Consider the following 25,926-nt stretch of genomic DNA (forward strand, 5'->3'; position numbering starts at 1 on the left):
AAAGTGTAACATTTTGGCATTTGGAACAATTACTTTTATGAAGGACTGTACACATGTTTCAGAGTAAATACTTATTTTTTGTTCTGTCCTATCCTGAAAAGCAATCCTCTGGCATCAATCGCTTTGTGTGCCTTCTCCAGTTAGATGGAGTAATCTGTAGTAATCTTGCTCTCTTCATTTTCATCTGGAATGATCACTTAGTACTATCCAGTACTCTTTAAGGAGCTACACCCTTCCCAGTTAGGTGGGTTTTAAGAGAGGCCATTGCAGTGATTTATGGGTATAAACATTAATTAGCTTTGCCACAGCAGGAATTAATCCAAGGCTGGTAGGTTTGTCTTAATATGCACAAAAAGTTTTCTCTCTTGTAACCTTGAGGTAATTGATATTTATATCCTAATACAAACACCATGTGGTTTCTCAGTCTTATGTTGTCATTATCAAGCACATCAGGTTTGAAAGTGCCGTCGTAAAGATACACACTAACATTAATCTTCTTCAATGACACTTTTTTTTCCTATCTATAACTGCTCTGAGCCGTGCAGCCTGTATGTGCTAGGACTTCGAAACGGTGTGCGTTCCAGAGACCCGCGACGGCGGTCTGCGTCTGGGCGGGCGCTATCGGTCTGCAGCGGAATGTCCTGCAGGTGACTTCCAGCCCAAGCCGTGCCCTCGGCCGTTTACCCAGATGCAGATTCTGGTTTTGCATAAGCGGTGCTTGTTTGCCCGTTTTCCACATGTGCGGCACGCAACCATGAGGCGCTGACAGCGGGCCCGCGTCTCGGCCATGCCCCATGGCCGAGTGTGGTCTGCGAAAGGCTTATTCGCGCTCGTACTGCCAGCGGGCTCGATTCATCCTTGTGTCCCTCTCCGTGTGCAGATCGCAGCAAGACGTTGGCAGCGCCGGACAGCCTGGGCCACCCCTCCGCCCTCTGGCCCCGCTCATGGCCCTGGGTGCCTCCCTGTGAAAGCTGCCAAGCTGGACTCCACGGCTGTGCACCACAGCACCGCGCCCGCCGCCCGGAGCCCTGCAGAGCCCAGCCCCCGCCCAGCGCCAGCCTGTGGATCGGGCACCCAGGAGGAGCACTATGTAAGCGAGGCAGCCGTACCGGATAGCGCCCCAGACGACCGGGAGTACCGCGATGCCGGGACCATCACTGGTGCGTACTCTTCCTGTGCAGGGTCGAGGGCCGAGGGCCCGGGGTCGAGGGTCAAGGGTCGAGGGTCGAGGGCCAAGGGCCGAGCAGCAGGCCATCGCGAAATGAGCCGGCTCTCGCGTCACGAGGAGTGACTCACGATGAACTAGGGGCGATTGTAGGGAGGTCAGCATGTCGCGGGGCTGGGAGTCAGTGCCAGGGGCTGCAGGGAGAGGAGGCAGGGGACCCCCATGCAGACTGAGGGGTTATCTTCTCTGGAAGCGGGGTGGGATGGCGGAGGGGTGCAGAAAGGCAGCGACCGGCTGCCCACAGTGCCCGCAGCTCTTCAGGGGGAGACGGGAGGATTGTAAATGAAAGCAGAAATTGGCAACCCTCTGTTAGAAATCCAGTTTCAGTGAAACCCCAGAAGCCATCGGCGACTGCCGCGGGTTCAGGCGTGTTAGATGCAGCGTGAGGAGCAGTGTGCGGCATCGGAAGAGGCACAGACTGGACCCAAGGCTGACGAGAAGTATCTCGGGAGAGCTGAAAGGCCAGGCCGTAGCACTGTTCTCAGTCCAGGCTGTGTCAGTGTTCAATTCCAGGGGATCAAGACACCATGTTCACATCTGCTGGTGAAATGCAGAGGTGGATGTTCGTCTCCGTCTGGCTCTTCCTCATATTTCTGCAGCAGTGAGCTCAAGGTTATTCAAGGTCTGTGAGGAGAGCTGGATCAAGCCAGTGCTGCCCCCTGCAGGGTGAATTCAGCCAAGGGCTGCTTCTTTTTTTTTTTGCTGGCTGCAGTTTTGATGGTTTAAAACTAAATATGAATCTTCTTTAGAAATATTACATCACTATAATCATCTTGCATTCAGATTGTTTTTTTAAATGGAGGGAAAAAGAACAGTTTTTAAATGCTCAGCGTGGTCAGGATGTGTGCAGCCATAAGCAAAGTGATTCATTTGTCTGCCTGTGTTCAGCCTTTGCCTTAGAGGAAGGAAAGGCTTTTCGTTCAGTTGATTGGCCCTTTCTCCGAGAGCTGTCCGCTCGGTGCTCAGTCAAGTCGTGCTGCGAGCTGTTTTGATTATGAGAGAATTTCTGTGGGATATATCTGGAGCACTAGCCTGATTTTCCTTAGGGCTGTCCAGCATCTTTTCTTGCAATCTGGATGACTTTGGAAATTCATTCTGATTTTCACACCGTCCTTATTGAATGACTCAAATCTTTTCATGTAGTGTCTGCTTGGTGTTTCACCTTCATGATGTCCCTAATCCTGTTCATGAGCAACAGTGTCAACATGGAGATATTACACCACCTTGTGGCTGTGAAATCAAACATCACGTACAGTACAGTTAAACTGTATGCATACTGTACTGTAGGTACGTACCAGCTGTAGTTATCCAATAAATGTAATTTTTTTCCCCGATAGTCTTTCTTCAAGTTTTAATCAATAGAAAAATGAGATTTCCTGTATTGTTATTCATTACAAAGGTTAGTCATTTTGCCTTGGTCTCACCACACAAGTTTCTGTGTGTTACTCCGATGTAAACTATAGTTGCATTCTCTCTAGTTTTTGTCAGTAAATTGTAGAATAAGGTACAGAATTTAAAATCATAGCAGATAGTGAGTACATGACTACAAGCTTTTGGGTGCATCCAGGATTTCTGCTACACAGATGCCCTAAAACTTTGAAGCCCATAAATGGCACCAACATAAGGAATTAAGTCAGGAGTTCAGAGTGATCTTTGCTGCTACCTTGTCATCTTTCTGATGTCTCTTCGATTTCTACACTCTTTGGAATTTCTACACGTAATCTAAGAAGGTCTGTTTTGCATAGACTTTTCAAAATTCTGGGCATTGAAGTCAAAGGGATCTGTGCTGTAAGATGCTAGAGAGCTTGTCAGTATAATCTTTTTAAGTACACTTTTCCAAATTACACGTCCCACCCTTTTAAATAACCCTCATTGTTTTGGTGGGGGGGAGGTGAGTAGAGATCACGTGTATTGTACAGTATGTTAAGTTTGTTTTAGATCTATTTTGTCTCTATTAAAAAGCTCATCTTTCCACTCACTTTGGAACAGTGCAGAATATTAGTATTTTAACAACATGTATTTGTCAGTACTCAATAAAAGATACCACACAGATATACGTAACTGAGCTTTAAGGAATAGTGTTACATGTTTTTTTTTTCAGATACGCTATCAGCAGGTTAATATAAAAGCTATACACAAACCTGAGCAAGATATGAAATTGGTTGAACATATTTCTAGAAGCTTGTTAATTGTATTTCCATATGGTTTTTACATGCGGTGTTAAATATTAATCCCTGCCACATCATGAGCTTGACACACAATTCATTTAATGAACATTGTGTCAGACTTTGTCCTCTGTGGCAACATGTACAACAGCTGTCAAAAAACAAACAGCTGAAAATTGCTTGACTGTTTCAGGTAAGCTTTACCTTTTTAAAAAACAGCTGTTTTAGGAACACAAAAGACTATAGTGTCTCTGCTGTACCTTGAAGTGTTTGTTAAAGTTCTGTCATTTTTAGATGGACGTAACCTTGAGTTACACAGCTTTGTGGCTTCAGACCCTATTACGTAAGGATTCTGATCACAGGCAAAATGCTTTCGTTGAAAAGGTTTTGAAAATGTTCCTATAAACAGTTTATTGTGAGCATTTTGTTTGTTTGTTGCAAGGTGCCAGAAAAATCAATCTGCTTCTTATTACGTTTTTCAGTATTTTATTGCTTTTTAACAGTCTTTCAGAATTTTGTAGATCTCAAGAGGGAATTTAACCTCTGAACAAGCATGTGATTACTTGCTGTTTTTGTAGCATTTGAAAATGTCTTTTATTCCTACATTTACAAAATAGTTATGTATAAAATGGAAAAATGTTAAACTTATGCACATGGTGATTTGGCTGCTCCTACTCGCGGTTTTTATGATTAACATTTGAAAGCATACTGTACATTATTTAGCGTGTTGTTAAGAAGTGATTAAAATCAGTTTCGTATATTTGAAGTTCTTTTTCAGAAATTCATGTGAGGACTGTAGGTTGAAAAACCTACAGCCTTTTAGCTAAAGCTAGAAATGAGCTGTGTTTGTGTTTCTCCCCTTCGGCTCCTCTAGGTACACAAGACTGCCCTTTGAATCAGCCCACAGCTCTGGCCTTTGACTTTCTTGCTATGATGCCCACAGATGCTGCATGTCTTTGTGTTCCTAAAAAGGCCGAAGATGATTGCTGTATTCAAGATGAAAAAGAACTTCAAAAGCTCATTGTAAACAACACATGCTGCTGCTGAAGGATGGGGTTCAGCATGCATAAATATGACTTTGTGTGGTAGGAGTGTAAGGGACCTTTTGTAAAAGATGAGCATAAAGTTTCTTGAGACTTTATAGTGTTTTGGTACAACTTGAGAATCTCATTATCTGTAAGAAGTGCAGATGTGTAACAGGTTGCATCAATGACTAGTTTCTAATCCCCAGACTTCAGTAACGTTGAATATCTGTTGAGTATCTGTTGAATTTGCAGGAACATGTAGGCTAAGGGCTGTATGACAGAACGGTCTGCTGGTGAAAATAGGCACAGGTCAAAAGACTAAAACCAAAATGCAATGGAACAAGCAACCCAAACCACACACACCTGTTAAAGATAACGGCAAGTTCTCATCTTTGCACTATGAGTAAGGAGTTGAACAGACAGACTGCAAATCCGGAGAAATAAAGATAAGGTGAGATGGCACATACAGTATGACCAGCTATAACCTCATGAATAACAGCATGGCTCTTGGATGCTGGCTGTGTCAGTCCAGTGAAGCAGGGGAGACATAGATGTAGGTAAAACTATGATGTTATTTCACAGTCCCAGCTCTGAGACGCTGGTCTCTGCATATTAGTGGAACAGACACAACAGAATTTTCAATATGCGTCACTTTCACTTCCAGTGGAGACTTCAGCTGTGATTTTTTTGCCACCAGATAGGAGATTGATTATTTGATGGAATTAAATTGAATCTGATCAATCAATGTGGTGAAAACCAAAGCTACCAAAGCAAGGCTCAGTACTTGGGATTTTAATGACATATCTTACCAGACAGAGGTGTATTTGCTTAGTTAAAAAATGTATCAATTTTTCTCGGGTAAGAAAAATATTTCTCATTGTTTAAACATTTACGTTCCGCTTTTGATAAAACTTTAAAAAATGTTTTTTTTTTATTTTACCAGCAGTTTCATGTAGTGTTTCTAAAATTAGATTAGATGTGGAATCTGTTCCTGTTTCCTTATGTTTTTTTTCTTTTCCAAATGCTTTTTCCAGCACGTATGTGCTTCTTAGTTGTCTTCTTGTTTGTATCTACCAAAGCAAGCCTTGCCTAGGCTTTCATCTAAGCTTTTTGCCAGTTCAGCACTATCTAGCTGGTTGGTGTTGCTATAGTACCCCTGCAGCAACAACAGTGGTCTCCTGAATGACTCTGCGCTCTTTGTCACTTAGCCTAGGCATTCGAATGGATTGACCAGAATTTGCTCATGTTCTGCACTTTCTGTATGGGTCAGTTTTTCCCTGGCAGGACAGGAAGGGAAGGTTGAGTCATATCCATGCTGCAATAATAGGAGATATCTCTTGGATTTCCCCCTACTTGTTTTTTTGTGTAACATATCTTGGGTATAGAAGGGGAATTACTGATAGGAGTCAAGTACAGGCGGCAGCATATCAAATCTAAATAAGTTGTTTTTCATTTTTATACTTTTTCAGATTGAATACTACCACAGGCAGACAATATATTTAGTGAATGAGCATCTGTGATTAAGATGATTAAGAATCCATTACATCTCCCTTTAACTGGGACAAGATGGATTAGGTACACAGCAGCACTTATGCCATTCCTTTTCCCTCCTAGCCAGTGAAGAATTGGCAAAACCAGTCAGACTGAAACCAGCGTTTTCCTCTTCTTTGCTAATAAGCAGCCGATCACCTTTTTACACACTAAAACTACCAGAGATCACACTACAAGTTTGAACTTTTTTCTTTCTGTTTAGAGCCAGCCCATTACTGTAGTCTCTAGATATCTCCAGTGACAGTCACTTCTATTGAAATAGCGTTTCAGAATATCAGTTTAAACCCTTTATGTGCAGTGAATCCATCAGTCATACTATACAGCGAGCATCTAAATAAAAGTGTGTGAGATTTTAGTTTGTGCCGCACTTCTCTCTGTGTGTTTGGAGTGCAGACTGGGTTTGTTAGCTGTGCTGGTTACTGGCGTGACATTAATGAAGCTATGTTTAGTCGGGACACTCACAGCCCATGTGATCCTGGCTGCTCCCAGACATTGCAGGACAGAGTTGCCTCACTGTCCCTGTGCTGTCTGCCCTTTGCTAACACTGGAAAATGTAACTCCTGGAAAGACAAGGCTGGAAAAGGGGGCTTCAGCACCATGAGTGAGTACAGTGGGTTCAGTAGATGGTTTTGCTGTTTGGACTGTAGTTTACTGATTGAGTTGTAAGAGGGTTGACAAACATTTTCATTCGGTTCTCTGTTTTTCTTTTTGCTGGAAGGTCATACAAATGACATTTGCTTTACTCCCAGAATGAATGCAATTCAGTGTGTTGTTAAAGAAACAGTACCTAAAAAAGTAAATAACGCTGTTTAGGAGTTAAAACGCAAGCCAACAGAGTGACTTGGAGGAATGGAAGTGTGCTTTAGTGTTTGAAGCACAAACCTAAACACTAATAAACTGTTTTGCTTTTTTGTTTTCTTTCAGTTATGTAGAACAGTTGGTTTCTTGAAAGTTTGGAGATGGTTATCAAATAACGTTTGTTCTAGGAATGAATTGTCTCAGTACTAAAAAGAAAGTTTTTAGAGAGCCTGTTAGTACGCTGGTGTTTGAGACTTTAAGTTTGAGAAACGACGCTGGAGTAAAAAAGTAATGAGGGACATTATGATAGGACTATAAGGCAGGTCAGAAGTAAATAACTACAGTAAAATCCCAAAATAGCCAATAACCAACACGGACAGTTTAAACTATGGGTAGTGACAGCATTTTATTCAGGATTTGTTCTCAAGATGTGGCCCTGTCTCACCTACAGAGAAGATGGGGATAAAAACCGCAGGAGCATATGAAAGTGTGCAGTGAAACTCAAGCTAGAATTCCAGGATTTCGTTGTTTAAATTGACACATTTCAGAAGTGCTGTGATCCGTGGGCTTACAGTGCACCTGCAGCTTTAAGGACAGAAGGCATTGGAGGCCTGATTCAGGCCAAGTGCTTTTAAAAACCCAGCTGCCCACAGCGCCAGCCTGAGCCCGTTCGCTGCACACGCTGCTTTTCAGATGATCCCTCCTCAGCAGCTGTGCGTCTGGCTGCAAGCCTGACCTGAGAAACCATTGTCGGAGCGGAGTGACTGGCCAGGCCATGCTGGAGGCTCCTGACTTTCAGATATTCATTTATTAATCAGTAACCTACCCTTTGGCAAATCCAGATGTGGTTTATGAGTTTTTCCGTCTCATTTTAGATTCTGGGATTTTCATTTTTATGGAAAATAAACCCAAATCTCAGTGTTTTGGAAATGCAACACATCATAATAAAAAATGTAAAATGATCTGATGAGAGAGGAAAAATGCAATTTAGAATCTGTTTGGGGCTGTTGCTTGCAGTTGCCAAGGGTACAGCCGTTTCTCCTTGTCTCCATGACAACTTGGTTTTTACTTTTCTTCCCGATGTTTGTGGTCCTGCTTTTCACGTGTCAAATGTAGGGAGTGGGTCCTGTCATGCCCTGTGCGTGCCCACAGCTTTATCACAGGATAAGCCTACACACAAGGAGGGCAGGAAAATATTTATGTTTTCATTTATCTCTGGCATCTCAGAATCATAATATAAATATGAAACTGAAAGAATGTTTCCTGGTATTTTTTCACATTTTTCTGTGAAAGGGACTTTGTATTCCTGTCACTCCTGGATTAAATGGGAACTCGAGGCCCTACCTAATGAAACTAGCTGACCCAGTACAGTACTTTATGGCAGCTGTTAGCTCCTAGCTTTCAGGGCAAGGGAACTTCAGCATAAATTAATGGATCTCTAACCTGTGACCGGCAAGTGGATCAGTGCTTTATTCATTGTGGGCTTTAATGTCAGGTTACATCTTAACTGAGAGAACACTGGATTTCCACATCCTTTTTGACTTCTTAACTGAGTTCGTACCACACAAGGACATAAGACATGCTTTGTCTTGTGGCCGCATATTAGCATTAGTAAACTACATACTACATACTAAGATTACATACAATACGATCAGTAAATGCTAATGAAAGACTTATGTGCTCCTGAATACTGTACTATTATAAGATGTAATTGTAGACTGTGGCATTTATTTCATTGAATAGATCTAATTTTTCATTTCATCCTGTGTTTTTTAATTTAGCAAAATTGGCGTTATTCTGTTACAGCAATGTGAACAAATGCACAAAGCAGTTTTTGTATTACCAAAAGTGGTCTCATGAGCATCCAGCAAAGAGGGCAGTTTCTAGTACCCAGAATGCATTGTAGAGGGCATTGCACTTCTGTGCAGCGTATGTTAACAAAATGTGAACTAGATTCTGTTAATGAACAAGGTTTTCTGTGACTAATTTTAATCTCCTGTATTGAAATATTCTCAGTGGCTGTGCCTCACATTTCTTTCCTTCCCTTCTTTGGTTTTAAATATTCTGTCACACACGTGCTTCATGACCAGTGTATAAAGAGGCATATGTAAAATTAATCTCTTCTATGTATTTTCAACACCAATATCACATATTCTATTGAAGCACACTTTTCTGAGAGTCTAGTAGAAGTTTCTCAGTTTCTCACTTGAATTGCTGGAATTTCTTGTATTAATGAACTTCTGTGGTTAAATGTAATAGATTTACATTGAGCCTTCAGGGTTATTATTTAGCTGAAGTGCTGCTCTATGTGTAAATAACTAGCTTTAGAGAGAGAAGTTTCCGTCATTGTATGACTAATTGTTTGAATAAGAAGGGTAGGGTTCAGATGAGCAGTGAAAGGCTCCCGGCGTCCTGTCCTGTCCAGGGTGTAGTCCTGCCTTGCAAAATGGAGGTTAGTGCTGGTGCCTCACATCTCTTTGGTCCTGGGTTCGATCCAGAACACCCCCCGTGTTCTCCAGCTGCTCTGGGTTCCTCCTGCCTTCCAGGGGCATGCTGGTTAGGATAGTTGGCTTTTCTGAATTTTCCCCGCCTGTGTGCGCGCGCCCCGTGATAGTCTAGTGTCCTGTCTTGTCTGTGCTTCCAGGATAGGCTCCAAGTGGCCATAACCCTTCCCAAGAATGAGCAGGTTTCTGATGATGGGTGGATGGAAGACGTTTAATTTTTGTTTTCCTGTTCCCCGTGTTCTGTTACTGCCGAAACTGAATGAACTGATGCAGTTACTGAAATCTCTGTGTTTAGTGTCACGTTTCCTTGTGTAGAATCCAATCCTCCAAAGCGATGCATTTCCTGGTAATAGGGTCTTCTAACCATGTCATTCTTTCACTGTAGTGTTGGTGTGGCCACTCTCACAAGAACGTGGTGGAACAGTTTTATTTTCTTTCTTTGTCTGTAATCATAACGAATCTTTTGTGCCCTGTGCTTGTCCCTGCAGATGTGTGTAATAGTACGGATCTTCCAGAAGTCGAAATCATCAGTCTACTGGAAGAGCAGCTGCCCCACTACAAGTTAAGAGCTGATACCATATACGGGTATGACCACGACGACTGGCTCCACACCCCCCTCATTTCCCCCGACGCCAATATCGACCTCACCACTGAACAAATAGAGGAGACGTTAAAGTATTTCCGTAAGTTCACTCTTTTCCTTCTCAGACTCTGTTCTGCCAAGTGGTTTCAGAGAGCAATCCAGTACATTGTGTTTTCAGCCAGTTATTAGATCCTGGGTTTCACTTTTTCTTTGGAGTCGGGATCTGAAGTAGGGTTGCCAAAGTTCTCGGCCATGTCTTTGGAATGTGTTATCAATATTGTGCGATTGTAAGTAAAATAAACCTCTGATTTCGAGGGTTTTGTGTCAATATGGTTTATTATTTTTAGGATCTGGAATGGTGTCAACTAAAATTCTCAGTTTTTGTTGTTTTTTTATATATATATACTACATAAAATGTTTTACCATGTTTTTGGTGCGAGTGAATCCCTCACCATTCAGAACGTGTGCGATACTTCTTGTGGAAATGGCACGCGTTTGGATGCATAAATCGACAGTAAGCTATAAACACAGATATCGAAGGTTTCTGTCCTTGTGCCAAGATCAAGGCCCTTTGTAACGAAACGAGAGTGAGAAAGATCTTGGCTGCCCGGTGAGACACTTGTGTTCATTGTTTATCCGGTGGCCTCCCTTCCTCTCTGCGTGGTTATTAATACTCCCGACTGGGATTTTTTTCAAGGGTACTGTATTGTGTGAAGAAGCATGATAAAAGCGCCCTCTGCCACCTTGGTGACGGTGCTAGTGCAGTTGTTGGAGGGTCTCGGGAGGACTGGGGCCAGACTGTGCGGTCTTGTTCGGTCCTGTGCAGTGGTTTGGATGCCTCCTGCTGGGGCGAACACACTGCAGGCGTGTGGCTTGACCAGCAGACACGCTGCCCCGCTGACGGCGAGTGTTCATCAGCCCGGTGAACATACCTGCTGTCCGTCATGTCTGTTCAACAACATATCAGCACCCCTTCTATAAAACATTGTGAATTTGTTGCAGCTATAAGCAGTCCATTTTAATTGATGAGGAACAAAAGGTTAGCAACAACCATTCGGGTTAAGGATGAGCACACAGGGTCCCAGGCTGCTGTAATTTTTTGTAACCCTCTCTCCTCTGTTGGTACTGGGGATTTCTTTATGCAGATAGATGGAATGGATTATATAGGACGTTTTCCGTTACACACCTAATTACAACAAACTCTCAATTTTTACAATACATTAGTTTTGTGTGTCATGTACAGATCAATGAAAACAAGCTATTGTTGGACTCTTTACCTCCCTTTTAACAAAATGCTTGTTTAAATTCTTCCTTATGCAAGCTTGAACTCCAGATAAAAAAAGCAAATAGTAAAAGTTATAATAATTGGGGGAAAAAATGAGCAGGGGGACCAGTACGTGCCCTGCACAGAAGTTAGTAGAGTCCTGATCTATTTCAGGAATCAAAAGATTAAATTCTTTGGTTGCCTGGTGAAGGCCTGTGTTTTTTTGCGAACAATGGCTGAAGGATGGTTGCTACAACATTTGTGTTCCAATGGCAACAATGTTTTAGATCCCACCCTCTTTTCAAAATTGCAAATGGAGTAGAAAGAAATCTTATCAAAGTCCCGTGGGCTGTCACACTGGAAATGTTGACAATGTGAAGTCTGTTAATCATTTTCCCCCAGCCCGACAAATCTCTGCATGCTGTTTGAATAACCCTGATGGTGCTGATTAATATAATCCTTTCTTTAACCCTGCAGTTATAATGTTAATACCTGTCAATGCAAGAAGTGTCGCACTTTTCACCTCAAAGGATTTCAGGAAGTTTTACATACTCAGTGACACGATTCATCCACTGAAACGAAGCCCCTCTTGGGTGATGTGTAGAAGCCATTATGGACCGGCAGCCCATACACAGCAGTTGAGATGGAGAAAGTAGTGTTTTCTTCATCGGTTGAACAAAGGCGTTCTTTTACAATGGTTACCTGTTCAAGAGCCTCACACTATGGTTTTGAGCTGTTTGTGGTGGGATGTATGTCCTCTGATGAAACCTCTCAGCTTGTTGCTGAGATCAGGAGATGATGCTCCTGTAGATTTCCAACACCGTTTTAAAGCTATTTTTTTTATTATACTTTTGTAAACCGTTACTTAAATTTTCCTTTCTGAGGTGTGTTTTCTCCTCACACTTGTAATGGCATACAATGACGCATCATCCCATCTCTGTGAAAGAAACCCCTGTGCTACTGGCCAGTGACTCTTGCTTCTCTCCCTGTGAGGGATTCTCTGGGGAGAACAGTGAAGCGACATTTTATAAAAGACACGGTACCTTACTGATCTCCTGCTGTTTGTGTCTAGGGACCTCGTTAAACATGCTTAGTCAATATCTTGACCAAGAAAAAAATCATTTGTTATAATTGTATGAGTTGAGTTTTGTCTTTGCTCTTAACTTGTCTCTGTGCTCTTACTGGCACAGAAATTCTCAAAGTATTTCAGTGTAAATGACAGCTGAGATGGGTTTTAGACTTATGTAAGTAACAGTTCCAAGTGGGGAAATGGTTATCTAATGTACATTGGACTTCTGTTGGATCACGGCAGGGGTACGTCTCGTCTTCTTTGCTGTACATGTAGTACACTAATGATTGTAAGAGAAAACAGATATTTAAGAAAACTATGCTGATGACAGCCTTTGTGAGCTTATTAAGGAACTGTACGAATTGCCTATATTTGCCTATTCTAAAGCATTGTATTGAGTGGAGATGAGTTCTCTATGGGGTTAAATGTTTTGAAAATATTCCAGTCCATGTTAGTAAATGGTCAGAAGGTAGAGGTTTCCAGTGATTGAGTATTTGGGATTGATCATAGATTAAAATGTAAGACAGGGCAATGGTGTGACCATTTATAAAAATGTCAACAAACTTTTTTTTCCCTGAGGATGCTTCGGAAAATAGATGGAACTATTTAAGCACTTTTGTATAAAACATTTGAAACTGTCTTAACATACTGTATTATCTGTTGGTTTGATGACATCTGTATGGCAAATTCTAAGAGCATAGGTATACAAGTAGCAAAATTATTGTGCTAAATCAGATCAACCTAAATGAAACCGACAAGCAAAGGGTTCTCAAGTAGGCAGACAGCATTACGACGCATGTGAATTCTCCTCTGTTAATTTGCACTTCTTCCTCCTGAGAGATGCCTTTGTGCCCCAAGTTAAAATGGAAATATAGTAGCCTTGGGAAATCTCTTATCTCCTCTGCAGTTTCACTCTTCATAATTCTAGGTCTTTATTAGGATATTGGATCTTAAAAACCATTACAGACATTTTTAAATCATTATGGATGAATTTGAGAAATAATGTACTTTTGTTTGACTTTAATGATGTTTTTAATATAAGTGTTTTTATAAACCAAAAGTTTGACATTTTAATTTGTGGAAGAACTGGGTGATCTAAGAGTTTGAAAGAGCGTGACACACAAATCTCTTATAGTTTTGACCAGACCGTGTTCTTAACTCCTTCACTCCTAGATGTCTCTCTCTTCCTCGGGTCAGCTGCAGAACTCACTTTGATCCAGGTCTTGAGGAGATACCAAACAAATAGAAAACCTTTCCTAGCTGGCAACATGGAACAGTACATTTCAGATGCATTTTCTTTTCAGTTTCAGATGCATGGGAACTGTTTAATTTGGCTGTGAATATTATATTTATTTTTGCTAGAAGAGGATAAATTATTTGAATGGGGATGATCTGAACTAACAGCCATATGCACTGTAAATAGTCTATTTGCATGACTTCACTTTTTAGAATAAACCTGGCCTTGACTACATAATTAATGAAAACTGGGCTTGAGCGTTCAAATCTGAATGCATCTGAACTTGGAAATGCAATGAGGTTCTTGTGATGCTGACCCCTGAATTGAGCACCGATGTGAGTTCTGTATCTGACTTTCTTCTATACTGTGCTGTAAGCTTCTGCTAAACGGGAAATTGTGAGCTGGGTTTTCGTCGTTTATACACTTCCAGCTTCCAGCTGGCTATGGTGCCCATTTAAGTGAATTAGGGATGGTGTTACAGTGTTACAAAATCATTTTTGTAAGATCATTTTTTCCCTATGGAAAGGTAATTCTATAGTTCCACGCATCATACAGTTTTGTATTTTGGAAGTTATAAAGATTTGAAATTACTCAGTAGCTTTTTTTTCCCAAGCAATCCTTAATCTGCCACAATGAAGGGACGTTATCAGCGACGTTCCCTTTAGTTTCATGAGTTTTTTAGTTGCCGACTTGGCTTTGAAATCGTTCTTGCAGTGCTGTTCTCCAGCTTCACCCCTATTGTAATCCAGTACATGGCCATCATGTCTGTGACAGCTAGACCTGTTAACAGACCAATAATTTGTTTCTGTTTTTGCCTGGTTGGATATTTTTCTTGCTTTAAGAAAATTCCATGTCATGAATAATATGATATGCAACCTTTAGCCCCAATACTGAGGCACTGCATGAGTGGAATAAGTGCGTGACTGATTCATCCATGAGCTGTGTAAATAAAGGCCTGACCCTCCACTCCCCTCCTTGCTCCCTCACAGTGTCCCCAGCCACCTTCCTCACAAGCCTGAACTGTATATCGATCGACATGGATCACCCATCTTCTGTCATTCCTTTAAGCTGTAGCAGTGATTTATCGAGGGAAACTGACTCATCTTTCACTTGATTATGATTCATGTCTCATGTTATTGTTATGTGTTATATTATTAATCTTGTAACTCAGATTCTGTGTAACAAGTAATGCTTCCACGCCCAAACTCATTCAGTGTTGTTTATCCACAGTTGTATTTGTACCCTTCATCCTAAAGAATGTGCAAGTTTTGGTTCACTTTAATAAATGGTAGAGATGTACAGTAAGTCTCAAGGCTCTATGCCCTGAAGATTTATAATGTCTGTGCAAGTAGTATCTATTTTTTAATGTGTGTATATATAGTCTACATCATACAGTACCGACCATGTGCAGCTCCACTGTATGAGATCTTTTAGCATCCTCCTTTAAAGAAAATGAATCCAGCGATGCTGCAAGTGAAACATATTGGGAGCGGTGTGCAGCACCAGCCTGAGTCAGTCTCCATGGCAACTGGATGGAGAGGGGGATGCGCAGCAGGGAGGAGGAGGGGGGGTGGTGTGTGTCCCTGACGTAGCCTTCCCAGATAGGCTGCCCAGCACACTCCTACCCCGCGCCAGCAGCGCAGACAAAGCTTGAATTAACAGAGATTTCGGATTCGGAAGTCCGAGACTCTTCCCCCCCTTCTCTGCTCCTGGGGCTTTTGTCTTTCTGCGCCTCGCGTTCTTCACTGGGCTGTGCCGCCACAGACACGATGGGCCGCCCAGTTTCCAGTCCTGGAGGGCTCCCTGCTCCTTCCCAGCCCGACAGCAGGAGGGCGGCCTGGCAGCGTTCCACCTGACCTCGGCGTGGTGCAGAAACGGGGACTTTTCTGAAGGGCGTTGATTATGCAGAGGTTTAGCGAGGCGGACTACTACGAGCTTGACTGGTATTATGAGGAGTGCACGGAGGGTAATGAGAGGCTGCCATCGCTGCGTTGCAGTAGCGTGTGCTTGGTGCGGCCCGGCGCGGCGGGAGGCTGGCTGATGCAGTGTGTGCGTGTGTGTCTGGGGGGGTCTCCTCTCTGCCATCGCCGCGGGTCGCTTCAGAGCTGGCTAGGAGGCGTGTTCCCAGGCCAGGCTGCTGGGGACGTGAATGGAGTTGGTCAGACTGGGAAGGGCCGGCTGCTTATCAGTTAACAAAGGGGGTTTATTTCCTCGTTTCAAGACGGGCTTGAGTGGGATATTTTCTTCTTCCTAAATTGTGTGTATGGAGGATTGGATTACTGCGCTGGGGCTCAACCAGATTTGAAACGACGGAGATTTGAAACGAAAACTGTTTATTTTTTACAAAAGGTTGTGCTAATTAAATACTGTATTTTGCATAACTGTGTATGTCAGGTTTGTGCAACAGAAAAAAAAAACATAGAATTGAGTTAAATAATGAGAAAGTGGACAAACGAAATGTTGGATGTTACTGTCTTGTATCTTCTTCTCTGAAAATGAGTATGAGAAATTCAGCAGTGTTAATAGCAGTTCAGCTGCTTTCAGATGCTTGGGGCCTGTCTTCATTACACAGGCTAGGAGCGTTTAAACCTACAGACATAAAGAACTCTTAAATCTCAGGTGACGTAGAGAATTCTACAGGACTACTAATGCCAGAAAGAGAATTTGTCCAGTTTAATTTCACATTAATATTGATGCTAAACACAGCTGTTTGGAAAGGTTATAATGTCTGCTACAATCGTGGATATTGAATGGATATGTTAGTTATCCTAGCCACTTAAAAGCTGGTCCAGTATTTCATAAATGCATTAGTTTTCACTGAGCCAGAAGAAAGAAGACACAAAAAGTATGTCATTACCTGGGTTGCTAATTACTAATTACTTTGACTGCAACTGTCAAATATAGATTTGCACCCATTTGTGCTGCTAGGTGTTTTACTGAAGCAATGTGGGTGAAGAGCTTTGTTCAGATGTACAGCAGCTGCTGCTGAAAACGCAGAGTAGAATGAGAGCTGAGTGAGCACAGAGGTAGAGGAGTTTATTGCTGTATGTACATGTAAATCAGAATTGTTATTCGCACTGTTCTCTCAGGACGTGCACAGGACAGCCGACGAGGCGGTGCAACAGACCACACCACACAATGTAGACGGTGCTCTACAAAATAGTACATCACATGATTTTACCTGGCTGTATGTTAAGGGTGGAGTAGCGCTTAGGGCTCTGGGCTTATAACCAAGAAGCTCAAGCTCCAAGGCTCGTTGTACACTCGCGCAGGCTGCTTGTGTACAAATGTTCAAATGCATGAATTCATACAAATGTAAGGTGTTTCGGATGTGACGCATCAGGCAAATAACGCACAGCAGCAGTCAGCCAGGCAGGCTGGCAGGGTGTTTGCAACACAGAGGTGAAGGCTCTGCATGCTGCTTGTTCCTCGGAATGGCCTCGTGCTCACGCCCTCCTGCTCGGGTGCAGAGCTTTGCAGCGGGTGGTGCTGGGAATATTGATCGCCAAGGCAGCAGGAGAGCATTCTTCTCTGCCAGCCTTCGTAGCGCTGGCAGCTGGGCGTTCACTTTCAGCTTGCAAGAGGAGCCGAATGCATTCTGATGGGCGGGAAGAGGAGTTTCAGCCATGCCTTTAAAAAGCTTTTGAACCACTGAAATCACATATTTTGAGAGTTCTTTTGAATATTTTCTCATAGGATATGGTTAAATGTGCAGTGCTGTTGTGTATTATCCAGAACTGTGTATTCCGAATTCCCCATTCCTCTTGCTTTAAGCTGGTGTAGCTGTTCCTCTGATAAGAAAGTGAGCATGTTTTGCGCAGCATGATCAGATACAGATTTCCAGATTGAAGAGGTACCCTGAAGGACTCCAGGTTGTGATTAGAGCTGTGGCTTGTGGCCACATGTTCACGGTGCAGATATTGTTGCTTTACCTTGAGAAAGGTGCTCTCCCCATTGCTCCAGGCCTCTGAGCTGTACAAGTGGATCCCAGCGTTGCTATTAAACCTGTGTTGGGCTGGAATCAAAGATATTCCATTTCACTTTGTTGTCACTTCCTCTTTTAACCCTGACTTCCTTTATTGTCCCAAGTGTGACCGTACCATCTTTGTTTCATTTTCTTTCTAACACCTATCTAGCAAAGGAACACTTTTCTAATCAGAGGTCATAAGATGTCATAAAAAAAATTCATGCAATAACCCAAGAAGAAATGTGACTTGTCAAGTCAAAAGTTCATCAGAGGGGGTGGTTTAATAACTTGTCAGTCATATAAAAAGATTGTGGCGTGCTATTTTGTGCTGTTTGCCTCCCTGTACAATAGGTATTTCCGTATTCAAATGTGAAAAATAAAATGGAAGTATAACAGCAAAATGCTCATCTTATTACTAAAATATTTTCAAGCCGTAGTATTAAATACGTTCAAAAGATGAGTGTTGCAGACTACCCTGTTGATTGTTGTTTGTAAGTTTGTTGTGTTCTGCTGAACCTCTGTAAGGCCATTAGCACCTGCTTTGCATGACTATCAGAAGTGAAAGCAAGTCGAGTTACCTTTGGAAATCTGAGGCCTCACCTTTTACACAGGTAGACCTCGATAAAGGACTTTGTTTTCCTTCTGCTGTTGCCATGGTGCATCTTAGGGAGATACCACTTCAGCAAGAAAAGGGGTGGTGGTGGATGGCTGTGACTAAAACTGGTATCAATAAAACAAATCTGCTATTCAGACTATGAAAGTACAGCAACATTTATTGTTTATAAAGTGTGTGCTTTAAACGTCCGGGGGTACAAATATAAAAATAGTTTCAATTCCTGCCACCCCTGTTTTTTTGTCTGGTGGAGTGGTTCAGTTTACAGGCACTGCCAGGGAGTGCTCAGGTGAGTTTTCTGTCACAAGTGTTGTGGCAGGATGAAGGAGGACAGACATAAAACCAGCACTTCAGAACCAGAACATCCCAGGCATGGCTTTGGATTTAGGGGTGTCTGGCCCTAGTCAGTTTTAACCAGTCATTTCTGACCATGTCCTTGCCTCCAAATGCTTTTTCAGAAGAAAGCTTTGAATATAACTGCTCACCTGAGCCAGAGCCTGCAGACAGGCAGAATTCACAAGATGTGTTTGATGAAGAGCAGCTTTCCCTGGAGGAAGGTATATTTGCTTTGTTTTAAAGTTCAAACACTCCAGTTTTATCTTACATAATTTAGCATTAATAATATATAAGCTGTGTTGCCAGCGTTGTATGTGTATCAGTTGTTGTCCTCCACAATCCTGTTTGTATTTTTCAAGTTAAAGTTGTTTGATTACACACTAATTGCTGCATTTTACATTCAGTGGTTGGAAGTTATTCTAATCATTAAATTTTGGCTTTTCACTTATTTTATTTAATCACATATCTTTGTTTTATTATTTGATTATTATTTGTTTTATTTTATTATATTCATTAGTGATTAAAGGAGCCTTTTTCCTTTAGAGAAATGAACCTGATCATCCAATGTCAGGCAGAAGCAGAAAAAAAGCAGATGGGTTTTAAAAAGAAACTAAGTTTAAAAGCCGTTCAGGCCTGACCAATTGTAATTAAAACAAGGGGAAAGCCATGTGGTATGTTTCCGATCTTTGGCTTATTTTATTTATTTGAATTACACCTAACAGAAATAAATTAAGTTACATATTATTATTTAAGAATGACATATGTGTACTCTTAATTAAAATATTTTCTGTGAAAGTTTTCTATAAAGTTTCAAATACCTTGAAATTCAGCTATGTTTTCTTGTCTTTTTGGTGAATTTAAAAAGTATTGATAATGCTTCATATTAACATGATGCATTTTGTTTTCAAAAATTAAATTCTAAAATATACAATAAAAAGACATATGAGACCAGCTGTATGAGCACTTTTGTTCCTGACTAGGATTAACATGGGAAGAAGAACTGACACGATAGGTAGCATTGCAAAGTAGTATTTGGATCCTATAAGGAACAGCTGTGCAGCTGGAGCAAGAAATCTTAAAACTAAAAGATCTTGTGCAACAAATGCTTCATGGCCCGAAAAGAAATGTAACATATCTGATTTTTTTAACGTGTGCAGCAGAATACTGCCCTAAAAAAGGAATTGCATTTCACCTGCATGTTCTGCACTATATGCGATACAAGATTTACCAAATTACTTTTGAATTCTAGCTGTAAGGGATTTGGGACTATAGGCAAGTTACATTTCTGACAGAGCCTCGTGTGAATGTGTTACGCTGTGAATAAGACTGAGAGCAATCGCAGCAGGCGGAATCCTGTCATACAAACGCTTACTGCAGTACATAGTAATTCAGTTGTGATTGTGTTTTGCCAGGTTCAAGAAGTGGAATAGTAGCATTTATGGTGCAGGCTGATGTCCTTGCATTGTGCTTTGTGTTACTGTATGTGGGAGGCACTCAGACCCCTCTATTACATTATCTGGTTACCTGTAATGTACTGTTCATTGTCTCAAAGAGAAAATCTGTCTCTAATCTGTTGAATTGATTGGAGCTCTTGGAAGCGTTTCCAGACAGATGCCTGAATAAGACAGAAACACGGCAATGATCTGAGTAATGAGAACTCAGTGCTTTTTGAAATGTTTATTCATTTTTTTATTTGTATTATTTGAATATTTAAATAATACTCACCCAGTGCCGTTTAGTCATGTGTGTATTGTTTCCTGGGCATGAACAGCTAGTGTTAATCTGACTCAGGCTCCAAAGAACCAAGCATATCTGTCTGTCGGACTAGTGCAGTTGGTGACAGGTGTTTTCGTAATGATAATCATTGTTTTACACTGACATCTGAAATAATTTGTGTGATATAGAAAACCCATTTTGTGCCTTTGTATTGTTTTAAAGGAATATTCGGCACCATGTCATTCTTGTGCACTTTCAAGAGAATGGTTTTTACTTGTCATGAAAAATAACTTTCTGTATTTTTTTTTATATCGACCAAAATGTCTCTCTTAAAATTTTAAGAGTTCACTGTTTACACTACACATTACACTTTACGCCCGATCTAACATTAAGATTGAACTCTAAACCTAAGAGTTTAGTAGAGTCATTAAATAAACCTCATCAGTGACCTACACCCACTTTACTTTCATATTTGTAGGAAATGTTAATCACTCTGCCTGACAGAAAACCAACAGGGCATTATCAGATTAGACAGGGCAGATAGAGATAATGAAAAATGTTTGCCGCTGATTACGGATCTTTTGATGGTCACCATGAATCCATACTCCACAAACGCACGTGTGCTGATTTGTTATTAGAAGTCTTCTTACTGTTCATGTGTCTGAGAGGTCTGACCATGAGACATGATGCCCATGGAAATTTCTGTTTTGCATTTTGCCTGATTTACATTGTTTCCACATGGCTGGCACATAAAAAGCAGGTTGAACTTCCTCTTGATGTTCAGTGTAATGCATGTGGTCTCCTATTTTCCCCCATTTATATATTTTTCCATCAACAATATTTTACTGCACAATCATTTTGGCTTGGAAATCTTACAGTAAAACATGAGCAGTACTTTGTTTAAAACCTGAAGCGATGCATTGTTTGACTTCATTTTTAGTTCCCAATTTTGAATTTAATCATGATTTGTACGGTAAACAAACGTGTTCCACTGAGTAGAGAGCTTTACACAGCTTTGTACAGTATATCTCTGTGTACAGTACATCTTTAGAGAAATGAAACTGATCATCCAATATCAGGCAGAAGCAGAAAAAAAGCAGATGGGTTTTAAAAAGAAACTAAGTTTAAAAGTCATTCAGGCCTAACCAATTCTAGTTGAAACAAGGGCAAAGCCAGGCGGTATGTTCCCGATCTTTGGCTTCCCTGTATAGGACAGCATTCATTTTCATTTGCATCAGAAATGTCCCATAAACATGAGGGAGAACAGTTTGTATTGCAATGTGTTTTACTTACTGGCGACATTGGAAAAGTGGACTGCAGGAGAATATTTCTGGCACCCCTCATGCCCCATTTGTAGTAAATGGAAACAATGAACTTTCATTCATCCCAGAGGTCTATACAAAACATAAGCAAAACAACTGTTATGTTTTGAATGCATCTAATATTTTAGAATTTTTAAGGCTGAGGGAAAGGGTTTTTCAGACATGAGGGGCATCATGTTTAAAGTCCCTGAGTCCAGCTAAGCAAGATACCATCTTCTGCAGAACCTGAAAGTCAGCATTTTCAGGTAGAGTTGAGCAATGGGGGGCTGTTGAAGGTAGGAGAGATTGGCCCATCAGGACTCATGTGTGATTGTAGGTACTGTAATGTACCATTAGCTTTCAAAAGCTTAGCAAGCCTGGGCCTGTTCACTTACTGTTCAGCTGTACGCACTGGTGGTGGTTCAGTAGGTGGCACTATTTGCTCTGGACCAGAGTTTCAATACCCGATGCCCCGGTGTGGTGGGGGACACTGGGCTGTAGGAGGGTCTGTTCTTCGGATTTTAAAAAGTTAAACCAACATCCAGACTGCACCCTGGTGCTCTGGAGACATTCCTGCGCTGGTGTAACCTGACCGTCCTAAAGTCATAGAATTAGTGAAGCCATGTCTCACTTTTCTGTAATGGCTGCTACCCTTCACCCAGTTGGGCCCTATTTTTATGTGGTAGCTGAAGAGGGTCTCTTTCTGTTGGATATAAGCTCTGGGCTCCGGTGGGATCAAAGGATGTATAGTGAATGCAAAGTATTGTGGGTGAGTAAGGTTTCCTGTTTTGTTTTTCTTTCTTCCCAGTCTGGTTCTATGCTCTTGGCTAAAAATGGTACAAAACTGAGTTTTGCTTCTTGAAAATTAAAGATCCACTGTGTTGCCATTTTTTCTTGGATGCAACAGCAACCTATAATTCAGGGGGATTGATATCAGATATTGTGTATACATTTGTTAGGATGTTTTTTTTATTAAGTCCTCTGTCTCAGTTTGTGTTTTGTGGTTTTGAAAATGTGACGTTGTTTTTGACTGAAGTAAAAAGCAGAAAACCCAAGCTGTTCGAAGGCATGCAGTTGTGTTATCACTGGTATACAAAGAGCACCTTGCTTCTGGCAAAACGTGAGCAAGGTCTTTCTCCTTTTTAAATTTTAAATTTACCCATTTGATTTATGGGATACTCACTTATATCCCAGCAATGGGATTAGCTGATACAAGTAACAGTGTAAGCAAACAAGGGCGAATAGCCTGTTTGTCTGTTTGACCTTGAGATTAGGTGTCTGTGATCGACGTGTAAAATGCAAAGGGAGATGTTTACAAATTTCACTTTTTGCACGGTTACCTTCACTCCTGGGGATCTAGTATGAAGTCATAACATCATGCTTGCTGTACTTCCGATTCCGAGCAACTCGCATAGTTTCCAACAGTGTCCGGCACTGATGTAGCATTATTATACACTTCCTCCAGGGTCCTGCTTCTGTCTAAGCAAGAAAACTGCAGCAGTGATTACAAGTTGTTTGAATCTAACAAGAGACTTTTGTTTTCTTTGCCTCATATCCTGAATGGGCACTATTTTAAAATGTTTTTGAAAATGATACAAAAGAAGAATACTTCTGTCAAGTCGACTATGCATTATGGCTGGAATAAAATTATTCTCTATAAAACAGGCCTTGGACAGTACTTAGATTTTTGGTTTGTCAAACTTGTAGATAACAGTCGTTTTTAGCTACTATGTTTTTTTACTTCATGGATATTAAAGTATTTTGACCTTATTCAGCTTTATCAGTGTCCCAGTTATGTTTCATTTCGAGGCCATTCTGCTAAGTAGGCTACTAAATAGATACTGCTCCTGTTTCAGAGAAGACGACTTGAGTGTGGCCCTTGTGTGCTGCCTTCATTTCCCTGCAAGTGCTTATCTCTCGTGTTTAAGAGTTTGAAATCTAAAAAAAATGACATTATTTGCATGGGCATATCTTAAAATGTTTAGTTTCAGAAAGTAAGAACTAAGTGGAAAATTGTATTAATTCTACCACAGCAGGGACTCCTTTATAAGTGCTGATCATGCCTGGAATAAATGCCTCAGTATGAAAGAGAGAAAGTGTTGTGAGTGTTTAGCTGTGTGTGCGGAGTGATCTCAGAGTGCCGGGGGGTGTCTTGGAAGAATCTGTTATGGTTGGTGGCTATGGAACATGGTGATGGGCCAACAGACTGAAATGTAGGGTCCAGACTGATGAAGTAGTTATTTAAAATAATAATGTTTTAGTTCCAGTTACAGCAGGATTCCCTCTGGTCACAGTGCTGCTTGTGCAGTAACGCAGTAACAAGCCTGTCTTCTCTCCCTGCAGTTCTATGTGCTGAAAGAGTGGGCCAGATGACTAAAACATACAATGACATAGATGCTGTCACACGTCTGCTTGAAGAGGTAAGAGCTAAAGGAGGTGGGCAGAAGCCATGAAGCCGATGCAGGCAAGTGGTGTCGTTTGATAGTTTGCTCTCACCTTGACAAAAGTAACTAAATGAAAAGTTCCAAAACAACTGTTTTTGAATTGGCGCTGTGTCATGGTCTTGTACTAACAGTGTGACATCCTGTCTGAAGCCTTTTTGCTGATGCTTAACATTTGTACTTTTATATCCAGCATTTCCACGTCATGCAGCATATTCTCTTATAAATATATCTTCCAAATACGGATAGGGGTCTACAAGTCTAAAAAACAAACTTTTCACCTTTTCTCAAATGCACTCTACAAGTATAGTGTACAAGCACTGATATAGCATTAAAACTGGAACAGCAGGTGTGTCTCTACACTAATGGCTGGGCAGCTTGTTCCATACTTTCAATGAATGTCTGTACGAGATCCTTGGTTCAGTTAACTCCTAGCTACCAGACGCTCCAGGTGGCCTCTCAGTAACCTTCTTATACTCTCATGCAGACAGTGACCTAGTTTATAGTCTAGGAAATGTTTCCCATGGCTGTCCTAGCCTGTCTTGCTGTTATACAAGCTTTGGTTTTCAAAGACTGGTTGCTATTGTTCATTTCAGGCTCCGTAGTCAGCTTTGCATAACCTTTCACTTCTGTTTTTAGGTTAGTGAGTATGTACTGAACTCTGCGCTTTGAAATAGTACTGTTGTGAAGGGCTGCTCCCTAAGAATTATTATACCTGAATATTGCTTGATCGTGATCCGTCTGAGTTGGGTGTGTTAAACTGCCTTTTTTCTTTACAACACAGTTCCATCTGATATTAAATATACATTTTGCGTAAGCCCTCACGCCTGATCAAGCTCAATATTGATAACGAGTGAAGAATTGGTTCAAATAGTGCCATTGGGAATGGGAATCAGTTGGAGCTCAGGGGGTGCTCGATTAAAATGCACTACCACGAAGAGGGCCTGGACCTCGAGTGCCTAGTGCTCAATATTAAATACTTGAAGCGTGCGAGAGTAACAATTTCATATTCAGTTTGAATGGCATCACATCTGGAAACGCAGTGCTGTTTTGAATTTAAGCCCACTCTTTTCTCAGTTCTGTATTGTAATTGGGTCACCTGTGACATTTGCATTTCGGCGATAGTTCTGCTACTAAAAAAAATGAGTTTAAGATAATGACTTTAAAATAGTTTTAAGCGTCTAACTTGTAAAATAGAAATTTTGCCTCATGAGTACAATGAGTTTGCACAATAAATACAATATGTCTTACATTCTAAAACCTTTTGTTCGTGCTGTATAGTCTATGAGCTTATCCTCTCCTAAAGTCTTATTCAGTCCAGTCAGAGATTTATTAAATTTTTAACATCAATAAAAATTGCACAGGCGGCACAGTTTACATTGAATCTGAATATATTTAAAGGTAGCTTGGCTGTCATTCATATTATTTTAAAATTTTAAATATATTGCAGAAGGGTTATAGGAAAAAAATGTGAAACTATAACTCACTGTTATATTTCGTCTCCTCTCTGAGAGCGTGAAGTAGGCGTATCTTTCTGTAAAAATTAAAGCCTCTTATTTTGGGAGGTAGACTAGTGTACTTCTGGAATGGTGTTGAGCCCGACAAAATCATCAGTAAGACAGTTCTAAGCCCTTTCCGTCTGGGCAAAGGGCTCAGCTGGCTTGGGCCGGAGCATCACATCACTGAGCTACCAGACACTGGCGTCTGTCACAGCATGATAATGCAGATGCACACCCTTGTTAAGTTAGTGGCCAAAAGAGAGGCAGCACCAGTGTTAAAGTCGCCTCACGCGGCCAGTATGTACCTTCCTATAGTCCCAAGTCCTGTGTCCAGTCCTGATTTCTATTCAGGAAAGAGAAAAGTTTTATTTTCATTTTTTTTAATCTTTTGCAGAAAGAGCGAGATCTGGAGTTGGCTGCAAGGATCGGTCAGTCGCTGCTGAAGAAGAACAAGACTCTGACAGAGCGAAATGAATACCTGGAGGAGCAGGTGGAGCACATTCGAGAGGAGGTGAGCTGGGCCTGGAATAGTGGACTACCTTTCAAATGAGCAATTGCAGGTACCGCTGTCGTTTGTGAGACGTCTCAAGGCCCAGAGGGTGCATGTAAATGAGCAGCAGGAGGGGCTCTTT

At 41.4% G+C, this 25,926-nt stretch overlaps 1 protein-coding gene across 10 annotated transcripts in view; it reads left to right on the plus strand.

Moving 5' to 3' along the window:
• The first annotated feature begins 882 nt into the window (after window positions 1-882).
• Window positions 883-25,926, plus strand: part of trak1a (trafficking protein, kinesin binding 1a) — a 42,600-nt gene continuing 17,556 nt past the window's right edge. For 4 of the 10 annotated variants that reach the window (XM_069195243.1, XM_069195244.1, XM_069195250.1 and 1 more), the window contains exons 1-4: window positions 6,393-6,567; window positions 9,757-9,951; window positions 23,698-23,774; window positions 25,689-25,805. In XM_069195243.1, the coding sequence (XP_069051344.1) occupies window positions 6,408-6,567; window positions 9,757-9,951; window positions 23,698-23,774; window positions 25,689-25,805 (549 nt within the window). In that variant the 5' untranslated portion in view covers window positions 6,393-6,407. Of the gene's footprint in view, window positions 1,161-3,564; window positions 3,584-6,392; window positions 6,568-9,756; window positions 9,952-15,033; window positions 15,388-17,910; window positions 18,559-23,697; window positions 23,775-25,688; window positions 25,806-25,926 lie in introns of those variants that run through there. The other 6 variants (XM_069195248.1, XM_069195251.1, XM_069195246.1 and 3 more) reach the window with 6 other exon arrangements.

Source organism: Lepisosteus oculatus, chromosome 10 (assembly GCF_040954835.1).
Source record: "Lepisosteus oculatus isolate fLepOcu1 chromosome 10, fLepOcu1.hap2, whole genome shotgun sequence".
In the NCBI taxonomy this organism is placed as follows: domain Eukaryota; kingdom Metazoa; phylum Chordata; class Actinopteri; order Semionotiformes; family Lepisosteidae; genus Lepisosteus; species Lepisosteus oculatus.